At 44.6% G+C, this 21,965-nt stretch overlaps 1 protein-coding gene across 1 annotated transcript; it reads left to right on the top strand.

The window, feature by feature from the left end:
• Positions 1 to 13,066: 13,066 nt before the first annotated feature.
• Positions 13,067 to 14,005, top strand: LOC131284687 (uncharacterized). Its single transcript, XM_058313551.1, has one exon. The coding sequence runs from the start codon at positions 13,067 to 13,069 to the stop codon at positions 14,003 to 14,005; it is 939 nt and encodes a 312-aa protein (XP_058169534.1).
• The last annotated feature ends 7,960 nt before the right edge of the window (positions 14,006 to 21,965 follow it).

Below are 21,965 nucleotides of genomic sequence, written 5' to 3'. Positions count from 1 at the left end.
CTTTATACATTTTTGTTTTATTTTGTGGAACAATAAACTTAATGGTTCCTTTTCTTTAAGAAAAATAATGCAACTATGTAGTGGCATTGAATGAAAGAACTGTGAAATACGAACATTTCGACATATTTTAGATAGGCCAGCAGATGGAACTACAGCAGTGATCGGTCTCAAATGGAACATCATTAAAATGAACTTTCTAAATAGATGTACATCCAAGTAGGTATAACATTCTTCATCACACCTTCATATTCTGGTGGACATAAAGCATTGAAAGCGTTAGTAGACTTCAGTGAAGCTATGTTTCTTTAAATTCATATTTCTTCTTACAATTAAGCTTATACTTAAACGTATTGCATTGCATTGTATGCTGTTTGCTGCTAGTTTTATTTTTTATCGGGTGCGTTTTGGGAAGGAGCTTTGTCAGGCCAAGACCGCTCAGTGGTCAGTGCCACATAAATAAGTTTATTTTTTATCATAAAAAAAATCTTTTTGAGAAACCTTTTTTTCAATTTTACTCCACGTAGCTTAAGTTTCTTTTACTTTACATTCCTTCAATGTTTCTGTGCGCAGTTGGTAGCGCAAATGTTTAATCAAACGTTGGAGTTGATATTCTATCTTATGAAATTCTTGCGTCTGCCAATAGAAATAGAAAAAGAGCAGATTAACAATAAGCAGTACATGACAAGAGATTTTTCGGATGATTTGCATTACTTCGAGTTAAAGAACTGCGTCTAGTTTCAAAACACCGTTCACCTGTTTCTTTGCGCAAATTATTCGCAGATTGCATGGCTTGCAAGAGGAAATTTCCTCTTTTCTCTCGAGCTGAGCTGATCGAATAACTAGAAAAGATGGATAAAATGTAATATGTTCCTTGAGACAAAATTACTCGTCTTGCAAAGACCTTTCATTTGAGGGGTCATTTATGGAAATCGGCCAAGGAACCAACAAGTTATGCGAGAATTGGCTTTTTTAACCTAAATTGCCAACCAACCTGATTTACCTTTTCGCCCCCTCGGGCGAACACATTCCCACCTGTGGTTTTTATCAAAAACAAGAAAGTACGGAAACATCTACCTTCAACACAAATGCGCGTCTTGAAAAGACCTTTCATTTAAGGGGTCAATCGTGAAAATCGGTTGAAAGAATCAATAGTTATTAACAAATAGGCAGATTTTGGCTTTTTAGTAATCGAAGTTTATTCAACTTGTTCCCGGTAGAGTGCTGTCTCTTTTCCACACATTAGTTTTCTCAAAAACTAGAAACTATAGAACTATCTATTGTTACACAAAGTTGTGTGTCTTGAGCAGACCTTTCATTTAAGGGGTCACATGTACAAATCGGTTCAGCAGTTATAAAGTTATTAGCAAACTGGTTATTTCAGCAGAAAATACAAACCAAAGTTTCTGCACCTACGCCTCAGAATTTCATAAACTAAGAATTACGGAAGAGTCTTTGTTGCACAGAATTATTAGTCTTTAAAAGACCTTTCATTTGAGGGGTCTGGTGCTAAAATTGGTCAAGCCACAAAAAAGTTATTAACAAATTAGCTATTTCAGCCATTCATAAGGCAGCTTGGTTGTTTCAATTTGAAATCTTTAATGTCTGAATGAATTTCACGACAATGACGATTCCATTCAACAAAGCTACCAACTTTAACACGTTGTGCCAACGCAAAACCATCTGTGACAGCGTAAAATTGTCGCCTGAAAGGCCATTCTAAGAAACGAACCATTGTGGTAGCCAGACGAACGTTAACGTTTCGTAACGTAAATCGTTTTCAAAGCAAAGTGAAGTTTAATTGGTGTAAATATGTCTCAAATGGTGAATGCTTTGCAATGCAATTGTAACAATAGTGAAAGCAGTGTGCCAGACGGGATATTGTGCCAAGATGCACCAACAGTCACATTCTCGGAACCTGTGGTAAGTGTGGAATGTTTAAGTTTTCGTTTTTTTTTTGTATGAAAAACGTTTGGAAAACGTATATAATTAATCTATATTGCTTACTGTAATATGTGGTCATATGTGTCTTTTGACCCACGTCGTTATTACATAATAGAAACATTAATCTAATATATAAAAGTCACCGTTGTCTGTGTATATATATCCCTACCCCTCCCGAACACCTCCCCTCTAAAATTAATGAAAAACAATTGTAGTTCAACAATTATTGAACGAGTTTTCACAAAAATTAGTACACATACTGCTCACATAGGGACATACCATGGTTTGAAATTTCATCTTTCCAGGGGAAAGGGAAAGGGGGGCTCCCATACTACCCCCTACCTTAAAAATGGTTAAAATGCAATATGGGTATCAATTTCGCAGTATTTATGGTTTCTAAATCAAATGACCTCACTATTAATGTTCAATCTTAGCCCAAACTCCCTCTTAGCCCTCCCTCCCAACATCTACTAAGTGTATCTGCGCCAAACTTGGCTGGAGTGTAACTCATTTTCTCGAACTAAATCGAACCCAGACATCCCAGATTTCTTCTATCTTCTCTTACGTAACAAATATTCTCAATCACACTAAATCGGTCTAATCAATTTATACTACACATAATCATAAGAAAGACATTTTTTCAAGTGTGAAATGTCCAACATTCTTATGCCTCCTTCCTGCCAATAACTTTCTATCATCTGGACGATAGAAATTAAGTAAAACAATATAATGCCACATTACTTACGGAAGCGACGAGTTTAAAAAAAGCGTACATATCATGGGGTGACGGTTTTACTGGGGTATTTCTCATACTTGCTTCAATTGATTAATTTTAAATGGTTGAACCAAGGTGGAAGCACAATAAGCTAGCGAATGCAAAATGTATAGTTATGATAGCGACACGCGGTTCGGACTTTTAAACACAGGATCTTTATTGCAACTTTAGTTTAACGCTCGTCGATCGCTTCTGCTCTTCACCTGGCCGTTGGCTCTCCAGGTAACCTTCTGGCAGGATGTCGCGGGCAGGTGCGACGTCACGTGGCGGCTGAGGCTGTGGTCTATAACTGTATATTAACATGGTTTCGTCGAATAAAGGTAATACTAAAAAATACCACTATCCCCAAAACGCTAAATTTAAGATTGCAAAACTCAAGATACTGAATGAAAACACTCTTTCGTTTGGAATTTCTTTCTACCCGAATGAAATCAGGTTAATCAGCTAGTATTTGTATAAAAAAAACTGCCCTCCTACGAAAAAAGGCTACAATTGAAGCGCGATAGGCACAAATATACTTTAAATAAAAACGACAGGAACCTAAAATTCCAAAAGGAGGATTTTCGAATAGATCAGCTTTTAACAACTTTAACTTGAAAAGACCTTTCATTTAAGGGGTCAATCGTGAAAATCGGTTGAAAGAATCAATAGTTATTAACAATTTGCCACGCGGTGCCGCCGGTGGGTTGTATTCTGTTCCAATCATCTTGCATGCGTGTTTAGAGATTGTCCTTTTACGGAGGGAATCATCTAAAATCTTCCTTAGGTGTTTTACCAGGTTCATATCTGGACTCTGTGGGAAGCGAATGGAGTTGTTTTGGGACATTATAACGAAGCCACAACTTGGTATTTACGGCTGTGTGCTTAGGCTCGTTATCTTGTTGGAATAGGAATCTTACTTGAGATCCTAACTTCTCGGCGCTTTTTATACAACTGTCTTTCAAAATTTGAACGTAGGTTTTGTGATCCTTTATCCCATCAATGAAGTGCAGCTGCCTGCTGCACTAATGCAACTCCAAACCATGTCGGAACTTTCACCATATTTCACATTTGTTTGCATCTCAGTATTGCATTAAACCACATAAAAGGTTAAAGCTCGTGGCTCCACCTTTTCGTTGCTTATTGTCAAATGTTTTTGTAACGAAGAATCGATCAATTGCCGATTGAGCTTTAAAACGAGGTCTGGCCTCAAGTTTTGCTATCTCATTGGTAGACTCATGCAATCGAACGATTCGTTTTTCTCGTCAAAGGTTGTCTCTAACGCCTTTCGATCTATGTTGTGAACTAACTGGACATTCCGAGTTAACACATTAAGCGCTCCGTTCATTTTCACTACTTTCCGTTAAGTCGTTAATTCGTCATAGACCATCGACCAAGTGGTAAAATAATCCCTGGTAAAATCCCAAATGAAGCCCCCCCAGCCTAATTCGCTGTCGTGGCTACACCATTTGTGAGCGGATGTACCTTAAAGGTATGCAATCGGTGAAATAAATGCCGTTGTGTGAACCGTTCGAATTGAATTCTCGTTAAATTAAAGATGATGATTATACTGGAAAGGATGTACTACATAAACTCCCTCATGCATAACTTGCATGATTGTATGAAAATTCGGCTACGCCATCAACCTAGGGGTGCGGTATGAGGGGGGCCCACGGGCCCCCCTTATTTCACAAATTTATAACAAACTCCTTTTTTCGGTAGACCTAGCGCAGTCCGCTCGCTGCGCTCGCTGCGGGCGCGCCGCCGTTTCAAACTCATTTTTTCGGCCAAACTCATTGGTTCATGCTGCCCATCCTGTGTAGTATAATTTACAAGGTACCTATATATATATAACATTATATTAACCAGCATTAAACATCTACTGTATGATTATATTATTGTTATATTTTGCAATTAAAGCATGCTGTGATTAATGACATTTTATAAATTTAAGTCAAAAGTATTAAAATTTTCTTTCTATCATCAGGGGACAGATTCTATATAATATTTAAATTTTTTTAAAACTGACTCGTATTTCTTAGCCCTTTGTAATGTTAAAAATTTTTATTATCACAAATGACATAGAATGTATTAATTACAAATTCTTAATTGATAGAAAATTTGTGTTCGTCTCGCTTACGCACACGATTTTCTTCTGAACTGAACTATAAGATGACTCGTTAGCTGTTATTCCTACATTTGCAAAATCTGCGGGAAAACTCTTGATGAATGTTACTAACGATTGCAACAACACTGATCCTTGCAATAGTTCACATTCAACTGTTTGAGGCGTCTTGCTTGTAGCATTTATTTTCTGAAGCAGCGTGTTCCAAATTACGGCCATTAAAACAACCTCATATTTACTCATTTGATGGAGAAGCGTGTTTGTTTCATCTATTGTTATTGCTTTTTCATCTTTACCGTCACAAATTTTTTGCAATGCATTTTTTATTTCTCCAAACCCGAGTTTTAAAGCTAAGACCGTCGACTCTAGTTGACCACCGAGTCATTGAATGTTTGTTTTCCTTTTTCATTTTTTTTTGTTACAATTTTCCAACGAAGGGTTGAAGAGGTAAAAATGCGGTTTAGCTGAAAAAATTACACTGCTGCCTTTTAATTTGTAAAATTAAAAATTGAATTTTATGAGTGATTTGCGCATGGTATATTCCACTCATAGTACCTGCACTGTTCCGCTTAATGCTTGCGCGAAGGCTCAAGTATTTAGCAGACATATTGCAACGTCAAATGATTGTGCTCTACAGTTTGCAATATCCATAATTATTGTTTTTTTACTTCTTGTTATTAGTTTTTTATAAGATCTTAGTACTTCTCTCCAATAATTGTGTTTCTTTCCCCTTTCATTTATTAACTTTGTGTCTTTAGTTTGGGTTACCGTATTTTATCGAATATAGTGCGCATTTTTTCTCAAATAAAAGATCGATCAAATACTATCTGCGCACTATATTCGGAAGTTACCCATTAGCAAGTAACCAAGATGAACTTCTCAATACTTTTGTTTTAGTTTTGGTGCGCACTATACTCGTCTGCGCACCATACTCGATAAAATACGGTATACTAAACCTTTTGTACAAGTTACAAATAGATGTGATGTGTTCTTTTGATCCATGGGTAATAATTAACACCTTTGGTAGTTTCCGAAAATAACAACCAAGTGCTTTCTTCTGATGCTCCGTTGGTTTTTTCGCCAAAAATGTTCTGTATTGAACTTTCTGCAGTAAACGTCATCCTCATCTTTATAAAGAGGTTTTAGAACTCTCGATATAATCTGCAGGTTTTTTCATTACGTGGTCAATGAAAACATCGGAAAAGATTAGTTTTCATGTTGCAACAGTTTCAAAATCAAAATTTGAAGTTGAAACAATTATTTCAGTTTCTTGTTGGCTTTAAGACATGGTAGTGCTCCCAGAGACGGTTGAGGAGTCTGCATTTTCATTGTCAACCAAGTTCGAACCATTTTAAATCTTATAAATTTACCCAAACCATTTTCTTGAAAATGAATAAATTCTTCTTCTTTTTTAATTTTCAACGGTTTACTGCTTCACTTTCAAACCGCTTCATTTAAGTCGCTTGTTTTGCGTGATTTTATAGTTGTTAATTAACTTGTATGTCGCTAATAATTACCAAACTGAACATAGCAATGTGGTAATTTCTAGTAAGAATTGCGAGAACTCTTCACTTCTATCGGTCGTTTGCACACACGATCTTGGTTAACTCTCAATTATGTAGTATTTTTAAAGGGGTTCTCTGACCGGCGAGGCCCCTAGCGGCCGCCAACTCCACCCATAGGATAATCTGCCACTGCGAATGATTTATTGTAGAAATTTGCGCACGATGCGCTCCCAGGTGGCACTTCCATCGACGTAGGAGTTAAGAGGCGAGTTGTCGCTTGTAGAATACTAACTTTATTTTTCGTTCGATACGCTTTTTTACAAATTATAAACCTGTAACTAGGTTACTTACTTGTTTATCGGTTTTTGCCCGGGTAACCGCTTCGTTTCGTCGGCGGCTTTTTTCGATCCCTACAGACTACTGGCGCTGCGCCTCGTCTACGGTTTCGCTTCCCTCGACGACAATTATCATATTCAAAATTGTTCAAGACTTAACGCTTGGTTGACGGGCGTTTTCCGCTAAAAACAACGTTAAGCCAAGCTACCCCGAGAGTGCACGGGCCCCGTCACCAAAGTGTTAAGGGCTATAACTTGGCTTACGTTGTTTTTAATATTATAATATCGTTTGTGTCATTCAGGTTAATGGACAATCCACGGTATTTCAACATCGGCCGCATCTGTCCCACATGCGGTACGTGGAGCTGGCGGCTCGTCTTTATCCGAAAACATTTTTAAGCTATCTGAAAATGTCGCCATCTGTGTTCGGCTTGCTGTGTAATCTTTGCGCGCCTTATATTCCACGAAAAACATCAGGTGGAATACAATTGTCCACACAGGAACAATTAGCAGCTACTTTGCGTTATCTAAAAACCGGGCGAACGGTACCGGACTTGGTGACGTCCACATTCATTGAAAGACGCATGCTGCACCAAGTTATCGCCAGCTGCTGCAAAGCAATCCAAACGGCCTTAATGAACAAATTTCTGCGCGTAAGTGCTCATTTTGAGTCTGTTGTATTGCATGCCAAATTTATTAAGGTACACATTTTTCAGTTCCCACAAACCCAACATGAATGGGACACAATTGCAGCAAAGTTTGAAGAAAAGTGGGACTTTCCTCTTTTCTGGGACACACCAGAACGGCGTATGTTTAACAAGAGGTTTTCTCGGGCGCGGCAAGTGGTGGAGCGTACGTTCGGCCAAATCACCAACCGATTCCGAATTATAAAAATGAGCAACAAAAATTTAACAGCAGAAAAAAAATTCCCATTGTAACAACTTGTGTTGTTTTACATCACTTTTTAATTGCGGCCGGTAAATGAAATTTCCGCGCAGACCGGTTAACAGAATTTATCCATAATATTTCAACTCTAGAAGACGTTAACAATTTACAATTGCATTAACTCAGTATCTATTTCAGCCTAGCCAGGAGACACTACATAAGATGACTTCGTAGGGACGTTTGCAGTACCAGCCAGCCAGCCAGCCAACGTCCGTGTGTCATTATAGGGCAGCGATCAGCATACATTTCTTAAAAAGGGCCAGATGATTAATAGAAAACCGAAACTACGGGCCGGATACCTTAAACAATTACTTACATAAATGGTAACATAAAATATTTGAATTTTTATCATTAAACATTTTTTAAACATTTTAATTCTTATTTTCGTTGTATTTTGATGGTTTTTTCAACATATAACAGGAACACCTCGTTGAACAATATCTTCATTTTTGGGAAGAAAACAAACCTGACATCGTAGACAAATCTTATAAAAAATGGGTTGAAGTTTTTGTATGAAACACTAAAATTTTATTACGGGCCGGATAAAATTGGTTGGTGGGCCGGACTTTGCCGACCCCTGTTATAGGGCATAGTTAGTCAGGGATGCGGCACAAGATAAAGTGTAGAAGTGATTATGGCTACTTAAGCAGGGATAGTGTACCATGTATTTCGTTAGGGTTAGGTTAGTTAGGACTCGTTTCAAACAAATTACTGATAGAGTAGAGTTAGTCAGAGTACCATGTATTTCGTTAGGGTTAGGTTAGTTAGGACTCGTTTCAATCAAATTACTGATAGGGCATAGTTAGCCAGGGATGCGACACAAGATGAAGTGTAGGAGATGCGTGATTATGGTTACTTAGGCAAGGATAAGGCTTGGTTCATTTAGAAATGGGGCACTTTGTATTGCGTGTATCTTTTATACCATTAATCCAATTGAAAAACTTTGTTTGAATGAATCATAGGTTTTGATTTAGTATATTTAAAAAAAATATTTAAAAAAATACGTTCTGGTTTTACGAATAAATTCTCGTACTTTTTTGTTGATACCGCCCATCAACCAGCGCACAACAGTTTTAGTCACTGTTTTGGCCAGTAAATTAAACCAATTCTTCATTTGTATTATGTCCTTAGTTACTTCTCCCTTCTTCTTTAATTTTTGTTTCATTATTGCCCAATATCGCTTCATTGGGCGAATCTGGAGGCAATTCGGTGGATTTATCGTTTTTGATAAGAATTTCTCACCATTAACGTTGTACCATTGTAGCACGTCCTTGCTATAATGGCAGCTTGCTAGATCATGCCAAAACATGACTGGACCATCAAGAGACCTAAGAAATGGAAAAACTCATTTCTTAAGGCACTCCTTCTTATACAAGTCCGAATTCATATTCTTATTCGTCATAAACACGGCGGTCTTTTTGCCATATGAGCAGATTCCTTGCCAAATCATAATTTTTTTAGCGAATTTATCGGCGAAAACAATGTTGAACCTCTTTTGGACGTTGCCACTAGCATAAGCCATATACAATGTTGCGCTCAAAATTTGTTTAAAATCGGATTTAATGTAGGTTTTACGGTCCATCAAAATTCAACCATGCTGTTTGGTCAGCACCTGATCGTACAGCTTTCGAGCCCGGTTTCTGGCCATTGTTTGTTGTTTTAAGTTTCAATTTGTATGTTTACTGACTTGAAAACATTTAAAATCTTCATGGAGTCGGATTCGCCGTTCAGAAGAACGGCCGGCGTTAAGATTTTTGGCCAATTTATAGTCCGAGATGCTTGGGTTAGCTTTGATTTTCCGAATGACTCTCATTCGCAATTGACGATTCACGATTCCACTCCATCGCTTAGTTTGCACATTGCGGACAACCGTCTGTGTTTTCTTGTACTTTTTAACCACTTGCGCAACGGTAAATTTAGCAAACTTAACCGTTTTGCCAGCTCCCGTGATGACACCGATGAATTCTGCAGATACAGTGACCGGCAGGAAAAAGTTCCCACTTCAAATTTTGTTGATTTTCGCTCAATATTTTTTTCTCAATCAAACTAAATATTCTGCAAGTATTTTTCGTATATTGATTTACATATTTCATATAAGATCCACTAATGAGTAACCAAAAACAAACATATTTTTATTTTGAGAAAAAAATAATAAAAAAAAGTATCTAAAAAAAACAGTGACATGAAAAAGTGCCCACTTCAGTTATTCATTATTATACATAAAAATAAGAAATAATAAATGCATTTTGATATTTTATGTGTTCTCTTTTAGCTTTTAGAACCTGCTGAAGGCGTTATGGCATACTTTCTACTAGGATTTTTAGTTTTTGGAGATTTTATTCTTCTCATGCGCGCATTAGAGCTTCAAAATTGTCGTTTTTATTCGATACATCAGTTTTGTCCACCCTGGCATCGAGAATTGCCCACAAATTATTAATCTCCGCGCTCTGAGGCGGCGAAGTGGGCACTTTGTCCTGCCGGTCACTGTAGTTGTGCACAATTAGTTTTCGCTTCTCCTCTTGCATGTCGAATATCTTGGAGCAGGAATAACTAAATGGCGTGAAAATTTGACCAACTAAAGTATGTATATTTGTCACCAAACGGTGTAAAAATTGTCCATTTTTGTCTACGGGGGGCTCCGCTATCATTCAAACAAACTGCCCCATTTCTAAATGAACCAAGCCTTAGTGTACCATGCATTTCGTTAGGGATAGGTTAGTTAGGAGATTCGATCATTTTCAAGCTGTTTTTGTTACTTTCAAGAGTTTCACATACTAGGTGATACTATTTGGGTATATCACCATTTTTTCCTTGGTAAGGTGGATAAAACATACGGAGATAGGCATAGTAAAAGAGTACCACCACCTCCTTTTCATGATTAGGGACAGGCGACTCAAAATTATGATTAGCTGTTGCGTGGCTAATAGCTTAGTTGGGACAGGTTACATGCGAGGTTGGTGGTGTAAGGGACAGCTTTTTGCAGAGTTTTTTAGGGACTAGTGAGGGGTGCTCTTTTGGCCCCTTCGAGTCTGTTCTTAGGAACCGCCCGCCTTTTTGGGCGCCCACGGAGTGCGTAAAATGCATTTTTCTTGGCTTTAACCAAAAAAAATCAAACTAGCTGTCGTAGAATACACGCAACAATCGCACCATCCTGTTTGCTAACTAGTCCGGGTACCGGGAAAAAACAAACTATCCTATCACCATGTTCATGATTGAATTCTACCCAAAATAGATGGATCCTCTTGCCCCTAAAAGTTTACCAGTTACTGCCGCATGCTACCCGCGAAGTCCTTCCTACATACACGCTCCTCATAGTCGTACTGTGTTTTTCAACTGCCATCGCTGCCATGCCGGTAAGTATGACACTGAAATAATTAAGGATTAGCTCACTGTTCTAATTGCACTGTTCTTGGTCGCCTAGATGATCTTTCATATCATCTATTTGATGAATTTATGGGCCCGAAAATGCTCGCCGGAGGCTGCCACATGTCATCGTTCTTTAGATGTTAACTGCCATTGCTGCCAGGCCTGTAAGTATGGAAAAATGCACATCAGCCTAATGTTCCGATTGTTCATCCTTTTCATTTATGGAGTTACATGTACAAATCGGTGTAAAGAATCAAATATTATTTACAAATTTGTTTTTTCAGCAGAAAATACCTTGAAGGTATCTGTATCTAAATCCCATTCAAATGTTTATTTCTTAAAATAAGAATCGAGGTAGAATATTTGTTGAATCAAGTTGTTTGCCTTGAAAAGACCTTTCATTTGAGGTGTCTGTTGCTGAAATTGACCTAGGCACTAAAAAGTTATTAGCAATTTGGCTGTTTCAGTAATTATTTCAAGCTGCAACCAAGTTTTTGAAGCTTTTTGGCACGCTGCAGCTTTATTCTAGTGGTGGGTAAACCAAATCCCCAAATCCGAATCCCAATCCAAGAAACAGTCGGTCCAAGCAGCGGATAGTGTTCCTTTGGAACTGTGGTCTTTGTGTACAAAATTTTGAAACGCCTGGTACCAGCGTATTTGGGGGAAAGGATAGTAGTTAGGACTCACACTCCTAATGCCGGTGAGTCAAGACTTCCCGGCTATCTGTCTGGAAACGCCCGAAATTCGTTGTTTTGCAAAGGAGTACAATAGTACAACAGGATGCCGAGAGAGATTAAACAAGCGTGAAATCTTAGGGAGTTCAAACGCCTATGCGCCGTATACGTATATTTAGTAAATGTTGTAGTTTTTGAGCCCGTAGTATTGCATTTGTCTACATGGTCTTCGATTATGATGATGATGAGTATGTGGCGACCAGGACGCCACCTGGCGCATATCAGTCGTAACTTAAAAAGGCCGGTTGGCGAACCAGGAGACAGGGACAGCGGACGCAGGTAGAACAGGACAGCTAAGGAGTGCACGTTGCACTAGCGCGGATAAAAGCCAGGGACGTGCGCAACCAACTTCTCTTCTCTTCTCTTATCTTATCGCTTCTCGGCCTAAAGGCGAAGATCAAAGTCTCTTCTCGTACCTGCGTGTCCTTTTGCGCACCGAGTCAGGCTCGTCGACCGCGTGATCGTACCGTGCACCACGCCGCGTAGCTTAGTCGCCACGAGTGAAATTAGGGACAAAATTGTACCTCCTTGTGAATAAAGCCCTAAAACTGGTGACCCCGACGTGATCGTGCGCGATATAAGTACGCGTTAGTGCATGTGCGTGCGAGGCGAAAACTTTCCGTGGTCGCATACTATCCCGCGTGTGAATGTAGTGCCATTTCAAAACGGGAGTGTTAAGGAGCTAACCGCAGCGCCTTCAAAGACCAAAAAAAGTGCAGTGATATAGTGCCGTGGGAAACGAGTGTACTCGAACAAACACTAGCGAGGGCTCAGCGATGGAGTAGCCAAACCCACGCCGCGCCGTTACGAACGAAACGCACACACACACACACACATCGACGTCGAGCAGCGTGCTCGCATAGTGCAATTGCAGGCCTGGCAAGCCCGCAGGGCCGTCGAACCCAAAGCAAGACGACGATTTTTCGTGCCGCGATTTGCACGACACTACGTCGACGAGCACAACGCACCGGAGTACACAGCCCGTGCTACCGTCGTCCACGGATCGCCATTGCAGCCGCAGGCGTGCACAGAGACCGCCATTTTTGTCTGCACGTGCTCCCGCCATCGACATCGCAGCCGGACGGTGCTGACTATCGCGAGTAGCCGCCATCGACATCGCAGCCGGACGAGTGCTGACTATCGCGAGTAGCCGCCATCGACATCGCAGCCGGACGAGTGCTGACGATAGTGAGAAGTGCACCCGCCATCGCACCGAAGCCGCCGCCATCTTCCTCGCGTGCACCCGCCATCGCACCGAAGTCGCCGCCATCTTCCTCGCGTGCACCCGCCATCGCACCGAAGTCGCCGCCTGCACACAACTAAGGTAGGATCCATCCGTTTAATTCGACTAACCAACGAGGATGATGCGTAGCCCGCCGCGTCCACCGGGTACAGCAGAAACCCCCGCCGCGTCGATAGCCCCTGCAATCGGAGTTATAGCCCCTGGCCCACCAACAATCGAGTCACCCTTCTCGCGCGATTCCTCTACCGACCCGCCGGAATTTCAAGTGGAAATTGTGAATACAATGCGCCTTAAGCCACCCGAATTGGATACAACCGATATCCACACCTTTTTCTACGCTTTGGAAAATTGGTTTGACGCATGGAATATCGCTCCGAGCCACCACGTCAAACGGTTCAATATACTGAAGACACAAATACCGACGCGAATCCTCCCTCAGCTGCGCCATCTTCTCGATAACGTGCCCAACGTGGAACGCTACGAAGCCGCGAAAAGGACAATCGTCCAACATTTCGAGGAGTCGCAACGCAGCCGCTTACACCGATTGTTATCCGATATGAACCTCGGTGATCGGAAACCGTCCCAACAGCTAGCCGAAATGCGACGCACGGCAAACGGAGCAATCTCGGACTCCATGTTGGTTGACCTCTGGATAGGACGTTTACCGCCATACATACAATCCGCGGTGATCGCCGCCTCGCCAGACGTTGAAGATAAGGCAAAGGTGGCCGATTCCGTCCTAGATTCGTTCGCTTTGTACCACCAAACGGGTGCATACCAACAGGTGTCGGAGGTTCGAAATGGGGAAGTGGACCGCCTCACGAGACAAGTAGCAGAATTGACGCAGCGTTTAGACACCGTGCTGAATCAATTGAATCGAGGTCGCAACCGGTCTCGATCACGTACCCGAATGCAGCCCGCCCAATCTACTAGTAGCGTCGAAAACGACTTGTGTTACTACCACCAGCGTTACGGTCAACAAGCTCGCAACTGCCGAGCCCCGTGCTCGTTTGTTAACCGTCAACAACGGAATAATGCATCGTCGTCGTCGGCGTGACAATCTGCGGGAGACGTTCAGCAGCAACCAGTCCACTCTATATCATCGACAACTCATCGCCTCGTCATAGTGGACCGAAAAACGAACCAACCATTTTTAATAGATACTGGTGCCGACGTCTCCGTAATCCCACGAAGTATCAGCTGTGCTCTCCATAAACCGTCATCCATGAAACTTTTCGCCGCGAACAACACGCCAATCACGGTATACGGTGAGTCGCTTCGTACGTTGGATCTGGGTTTGCGACGAAATTTCCTGTGGAATTTTGTGATCGCCGACGTGGGTACAGCTATTATTGGCGCCGATTTCCTCGAATATTTTCACCTACTAGTCGACCTACGACGCAGATGCCTTGTAGACGCCCTCACTAACCTCCGCACGCCCGGCGCCACAGACTATAACCCAGAGGAGCCAACCGTCAAGGTTTGTGAATCATCGTCACCGATAGCTTCCTTATTAAGGGAATTTCCCGGGTTAACCTCGCCCACCACCCCCGGCACGCAGCTGCAATCCGAAATCACTCATCGCATTGAGACAACCGGACACCCGACTTTCGCTCGTCCTCGTAGATTGTCCTCCGAGAAATACGCAGCCGCCCGTGCCGAGTTTGAGTCCTTGGTACAACTTGGAGTTTGTCGTCCTTCCAACAGCAGCTGGGCCAGCCCCCTACACATGACGAAGAAGGCAGATGGAACGTGGCGACCCTGCGGCGACTACAGGACTCTCAACGCGAAGACTATACCGGACCGATATCCTTTGCCTTTCCTCCAAGATTTCACGATGCATTTGCATGGCAAGACCATTTTTTCAAAGGTCGACCTGCACAAGGCATACCACCAGATACCGATACACCCGGAGGACATCCCGAAGACAGCCATCACGACCCCCTTCGGGCTGTTCGAATTCACCACGATGCCCTTCGGTCTAAGGAACGCGGCACAAACGTTCCAACGGCTCATCCACGATGTTCTACGAGGACTTGACTTCGTGTTCCCGTACATCGACGACATGATCATCGCTTCGACGACACCAGAAGAACATCACGAACAACTGCGTCAGTTATTCCAGCGTCTTGAGCAACACCATTTGGCCATCAACCCAGCCAAATGCGAATTTAACCGGACCGAGATCGCCTTTTTAGGGCACCTGGTTAATTCAGAAGGTATTCGCCCCCTCCCGGAACGCGTATCAGCTATCACCGAGTTAAAGAAGCCCACAACGATAATGGAGCTGAAGAAGTTTCTCGCAATGGTAAATTATTACCGACGCTTCTTACCAAACGCTATAGATACGCAAGGCATCTTATTCAAAATGACCCCGGGAAATAAAAAAAAGGATAAAACGCCGCTCACCTGGACACCCGAAGCAACCGAAGCATTCTCTCGCTGCAAGGAGCAGCTTCGACAAGCAGCATTGCTGGCACACCCGATCCCAAACGCAGAACTCTCGCTGTGGACAGACGCGTCTGATTTCGCCGCAGGAGCCGTCCTGCACCAACGGGTAGGCGACCAACTCCAACCACTAGGTTACTTCTCGAAAAAATTCGATAAACCACAGAGGAACTACTCAACCTACGACCGTGAGTTGACCGCTATTTATCTCGCCGTACGACATTTTCGCTATCAACTAGAGGGTAGGGAGTTCCGGATTTATACGGACCATAAGCCTCTAGCGTACGCCTTTCGACAAACCCATGATAACGCCTCGCCGCGAAGAGCTAGACAGCTGGACTTCATAGCACAGTTCTCGACCGACATACACCACGTCTCAGGGGAAAAAAATGTGACAGCCGACTTGCTCTCACGTATTGAAGTAGTACGCGTGACACCGAGCATCGATTTCGAACGCCTGGCCGACGAACAGACCCGCGATCCCGAGCTTATAGCTATTCTGAACCAGAAGAGCCCCTCCGATCTGTCCCTGCAGAAGACGCCGATACCCGGAAGTACCAAAGCGCTGTACGCCGACTGCCCCGGCGGAATAATTAGACCGTATATTACTAAATCATTCCGCCAACAGCTCCTCCACGCTGTTCACGACTTAAGCCATCCCGGAGCACGAGCCACAGTCAGACTGATGACAGAGCGATTTGTCTGGGTGGACATAAAGAAGGAGACGCGCGAGTTCGTGAGGAACTGTTTGGCTTGCCAACGTGCTAAGGTCAGCCGCCATACCAAAAGTCCGCTCACACCGTACCCGGCTACGCAGGACAGGTTCAGCCACATCAATGTCGACATAATCGGACCTTTCCCAGTAAGCAATGGAAACCGATACTGCCTGACGATCATCGATCGATTCACCCGCTGGCCGGAAGCAGTGCCGATACCGGACATCACCGCATCCACCGTGACCGCAGCGTTGTTGTATCATTGGATCGCCCGATTTGGAGTGCCATCCATAGTGACAACGGACCAAGGAAGGCAGTTCGAGTCGTGTTTGTTCCGCGAGTTGAATCGAACCCTCGGAACGAAACACATTCGGACGACCGCCTACCACCCGCAAGCTAATGGGCTAATCGAGAGATGGCACCGCACTCTCAAATCAGCGATTACGTGCAAGGACACAACTAAATGGAGTGAACATCTTCCTTTAATACTGCTCGGCCTGCGCACAACTTTTAAGAGCGACATCAACGCATCACCGGCCGAACTCGTGTACGGCACGACGCTTACCATCCCCGCCGAATTTTTCTCAAAGGAACCACAACCAGTAGCGACCGATCAATCCGATTTCGCTAAGACGCTACGGGAAGCGATGCGTAAAATCCGTCCACCTGACACCGCTTGGCACACCAACCGAACCGCGTTCGTCCATCACGACCTAAACAAATGCACTCACGTGTTTGTACGCAACGACACCGTCCGTCCCGCCCTAACAACTCCATATCACGGTCCATACCAAGTACTTACACGAAATCTTAAGTCTTTTCAGCTACTACTCAATGGACGACCAACGCTAGTATCCATCGACCGTCTGAAACCGGCCTACACAGTTGAGGAAACCACCACGGCACCCGAACCGACGTCGCACGATCAGACCGAAACGCCCAGCGTCCCGCCGACGCAGCAGGTTCCCGCCGTGCAACCTTCGCCCCAACCACCGGCACCGCATGCCATACCAACTCCACCACCATCTATCCTACGACGACCAGGACAAGACATATCGACCGGTGTTACCAGGGTCGGACGAAGAGTGAAGATTCCGCTGCGATACCGATAACACCGATCTAAGGGGGGAGTACTGTGGCGACCAGGACGCCACCTGGCGCATATCAGTCGTAACTTAAAAAGGCCGGTTGGCGAACCAGGAGACAGGGACAGCGGACGCAGGTAGAACAGGACAGCTAAGGAGTGCACGTTGCACTAGCGCGGATAAAAGCCAGGGACGTGCGCAACCAACTTCTCTTCACTTCTCTTATCTTATCGCTTCTCGGCCTAAAGGCGAAGATCAAAGTCTCTTCTCGTACCTGCGTGTCCTTTTGCGCACCGAGTCAGGCTCGTCGACCGCGTGATCGTACCGTGCACCACGCCGCGTAGCTTAGTCGCCACGAGTGAAATTAGGGACAAAATTGTACCTCCTTGTGAATAAAGCCCTAAAAGTAAAAAAATGAACAGGGACTTTTTATTTTTGTTGTGGAGACGCAGCTTCATCATCCACTGGAAGCTGCAACGCACGCAGCCATCCTTCCACTCGCCGCTATCGGTATCCGATAGCGGACGAGGTGAACAACAGGATGGCCGCTTCGCTTCCCGACCGTCCTAGCGAGAGGACGCGTATCGTCTCCCGGGAGCTGCCTCGTCCGTACCGTATTCGTCCGTACCGTATTTGTCCATCCTTCACGCGAAACCCGTTTTAAAGTGTAATTGTCTAATCGTTAATTTATAGATAATAAAATACTTTTTTAATGTAACATAAGACACAACAGTGGCGACGAGGATAAAGTTTTAATTTATATCGCGTGTCGTGCGTGTGAAAAGTGGTGGAATCCTATCTACAAAAATTCCGCCACCGAGTGCAAAACGACGCAGATTGAGCGGCATGGAAACGAACGCTTTGCCCGACGAGGAGCAGCGGAGGTCATCCTTCGGACAATCCGGCGTAGGAGGATTGCAACATCCGATGACCTCGAGTAACCCGCAGGCGCCCTGGCAAGCGCCCCGAAGCGAAGCACCGGCGCCATCGTTAAATTTCAACCCGGCGCCATCGACGACTCCAAGCGCGCAAAATGGAGTCCCAGCACCATCTTTCACGAGCCCGGAAAACGCATTCCTCTACCAGATGCTGCAAACGATGTCTCAGCAAATGCAGCAGCAGCAGCAGTTTATGATGCAAGCCCTAAAACAACACACACCGCCCCAGCAGCAGCCCGTGAGTAACCCAGAGTTAATCGTAGATTCCCTGGCGGGAAACATCAGCGAGTTCCGTTTCGACGTCGAAAATGGCATCACGTTCGAAGCGTGGTTTTCCCGCTACGACGATCTCTTCAGTCTTGATGCGTCCAGGTTGGACGATTCGGCAAAAGTGCGGTTACTGGTGCGCAAGCTGGGCACCGCCGAGCATGCTCGTTACGTGAGTTTTATTCTGCCACTTGCCCCACGGGAACTCACCTTCGAGCAGACGACGGCAAAGCTGAAAGCCCTGTTCGGGAAGGCGGAATCGACCCTCAGCAAGCGATATAGGTGCCTCCAGACGGAAAAAAGGCGAACAGAGGACCTAGTGGCTTACGCTTGCCGGGTCAACAGAGCGTGTGTTGATTTCGAGTTACCGGCAATGAATGAAGAGCAATTCAAATGCCTCATCCTCGTGTGCGGACTTAAGGACGAGAAAGACGCTGAGATCCGGACAAGGTTACTAGCGCGCATAGAGGATCACCCTGAAGTAACCTTGGACCAGCTCACCGCAGAGTGCCGACGCATAACCAACCTAAAAGGAGACAGTGCCCTCATTCAGGGACACGAACGGCAAGTACAAATGTTGCACGAAGCAAATGATACTACAAAATCGAAAAGCTTTCAGCATCACCGTTCTTCACTGCAAAGTACTCCAAGCAGGCCATGTTGGTTATGCGGCGAACTACATTGGACCAGAGACTGCCCGTACAAGACACAAAAATGCAGATCATGCGGAAAGATCGGGCATCGGGAAGGTTTCTGTTCCCACAAAAGCAGCGGCACCCGGCGAACAAGATATCGAGAAAACCGGCCAGTGACGAGAGCCGTAACGGTCAGCGTATGTACCGTGGCCTCATGCCGTAAGTACATTAATGTTATTATAAACGGAACCAACCTAAAGCTCCAGCTGGACACGGGTTCAGATATAACATTAATTGGCCATAGCCTCTGGGAACGCGTTGGCAGCCCGCCTCTAACAAACGCCAGCGTAAAGGCAAAAACAGCATCCGGGTCGAACCTAAAACTAACAGGCGAATTCGAAGCAACGGTTAGAATCGGTGAAAATACAAAAAAGGCTACAATTCGCGTTTCAGAAGCTGAACTGGAACTTTTCGGAGCCGATTTGATAGACGCATTCGAATTAGGTTCGATGCCTTTAGATGCGTTTTGTGGGCAGCTAGCCACGATTCCGCAAATCGTTGCGAATGTAGAGCCCAAGTTTCCGGAGGTATTTCGCGGGCCAGGAAAGTGCACTAATGCACGCATTGCGCGGCAGATTAAAGAAAACAGTCTACCTGTTTTCCGGCAAAAACGACCGGAGGATCACGCAAAGCCAGAAGCAGAAAATATTATAGCAAGCATCGACTTACAAAACGATTCAAAGTCTGTAGCCGTAAATCCCGTCAGCTCATTTCCACTTGCTTTCAGTGATGTTGAGCGTAGCACCAAAAGTGATCCAGTACTACAACAAGTTTACTCGTACGTTCGAGATGGATGGCCTGCAAAAGTATCGTTTGGTGCAGAAATAAGGCGATACAGTGACAGGAAGGATGCATTATCAACGGTGGAAGGTTGCCTTTTGTTCGGGGAGAGATTGGTCATCCCTGAAACCCTGCGCACGCGATGCTTGGAGCAACTTCATCATGGTCATCCCGGCATTCAACGCATGAAGGCGATCGCACGGAGCTTCCTTTACTGGCCATCTATAGACGACGACATCGTGGATTACGTTGCATCCTGTGAGCCATGCGCAGCGGCATCCAAGGCTCCTCCACGGGTGGACCCCATTCCATGGCCACAACCATCAGGTCCCTGGTCCAGAGTGCACGTGGACTATGCCGGTCCAATAGAAGGTTTTTGGTATCTGGTGGTAGTGGACGCGCTGTCCAAATGGCCGGAGATCATCAAAACCTCGAGCACGACGTCTTCAGCAACGATAGCAATACTGCGAAGTCTTTTCGCTCGTTTTGGGATGCCATCAACGTTGGTGAGTGATAACGGACCGCAATTCACCAGTGAATCGTTTCAGGAATTCTGCAGCCGAAACGGCATCCAGCATGTCACATCGCCACCTTTCCATCCTCAGTCGAATGGTCAGGCTGAGCGATTCGTCGACACCTTCAAAAGGGCTTTGAAGAAGGGTCAAATGGATGGATCCTCATCAGACGAGGCGCTGGACAATTTTCTGCAGACCTACAGAACGACTCCTCACCCGCTCCTGGACCAAAGGAAGGCGCCCGCCGAAGTTATGTTCGGTCGACAGCCGAGGGTTGCGCTCGACTTACTGCGGCCGCCGACGGCTCATCAGTCACAGCAGAGCGAAAGTCGTAGAAGTTTCCACGAAGGTGATAAGGTTCTGGCAAAATACTTCTCAGGAAACTCAACATGGATTCCGGGGACCATTATTCGAAGATGTGGACGTGTGCTGTACGAGGTAGCAACGGAAAATGGGCGTACCATTAGGCGGCACGTAAATCAGCTACGAAAGCGAAACCTTCGTAGCCCGTCGCAGTTGGGTCAGCAAGCAACGTCCCCTCATCTGCCCTACGACATAGTGATGGGCGACTGGGGAGCGCCTACGGAACAGATACCGAGCAGTTCCTTCATCGGCCCGGCGGCTCCTGACCCGGCGGATCCGATTCCGCCGCCTGCACCATCCACAGCTGTCTCGCAAGCGCCACTACGTCAGCCGTCATGCGGACCTTCGGAAGCAGCTCCGAGTGTTTCGACTCAGCCGCTAACGGTGCCACGAAAGTCTTCTAGGCAAAGAAGACTTCCTCGTTGGCTTAACGATTATCGGAAATAAAAGGGGGAGATGTTGTGGAGACGCAGCTTCATCATCCACTGGAAGCTGCAACGCACGCAGCCATCCTTCCACTCGCCGCTATCGGTATCCGATAGCGGACGAGGTGAACAACAGGATGGCCGCTTCGCTTCCCGACCGTCCTAGCGAGAGGACGCGTATCGTCTCCCGGGAGCTGCCTCGTCCGTACCGTATTCGTCCGTACCGTATTTGTCCATCCTTCACGCGAAACCCGTTTTAAAGTGTAATTGTCTAATCGTTAATTTATAGATAATAAAATACTTTTTTAATGTAACATAAGACACAACAATTTTATTATTTAATTTAACTGAATAGAATGAATGAGTCTACATAATTTTGAGACACGCGCGCATTGGTGGTCATGGCTGTACGAAAAAAACTAATAGTATCTACACATCTCGCTGTAGTTGGGTCCCTTTCTGTTCTTGATACTGCGACCACATTATCAACCAATAGTAATTGGCGGTGGGAACTACAAACAGAGCAGAAATATCCTCTTACACTCCGGAAAGTGGTTCCTCGTTAACCTTGGAGGACTCGGCAATTTACCTTTCGTCCATGGGAAGGAACATAAATATACTATCGTGCCTCTCAATCCTATGCAGGGGTAAGCGGTGGGACTCATCATCATCTTCATGTAAACAAATCAATGTTGGTCTGGAAATTGTTTATCCCAATCTGAATCCCCAGAATCCGATTCAGAATTCGGTAAAAATGGTCTGGTCCTGATGAAATGGGTTTGGTT

The sequence above is a fragment of the Anopheles ziemanni genome, chromosome 3, assembly GCF_943734765.1.
Source record: "Anopheles ziemanni chromosome 3, idAnoZiCoDA_A2_x.2, whole genome shotgun sequence".
Taxonomy (NCBI): domain Eukaryota; kingdom Metazoa; phylum Arthropoda; class Insecta; order Diptera; family Culicidae; genus Anopheles; species Anopheles ziemanni.
This window is presented reverse-complemented; position numbering and strand designations above follow the sequence as displayed.

What these genes read in the sequence shown, in the direction of transcription:
- LOC131284687 (XM_058313551.1), top strand. Translation starts at nt 13,067, where the DNA reads ATGATGCGTAGCCCGCCGCGTCCACCGGGTACAGCAGAAACCCCCGCC.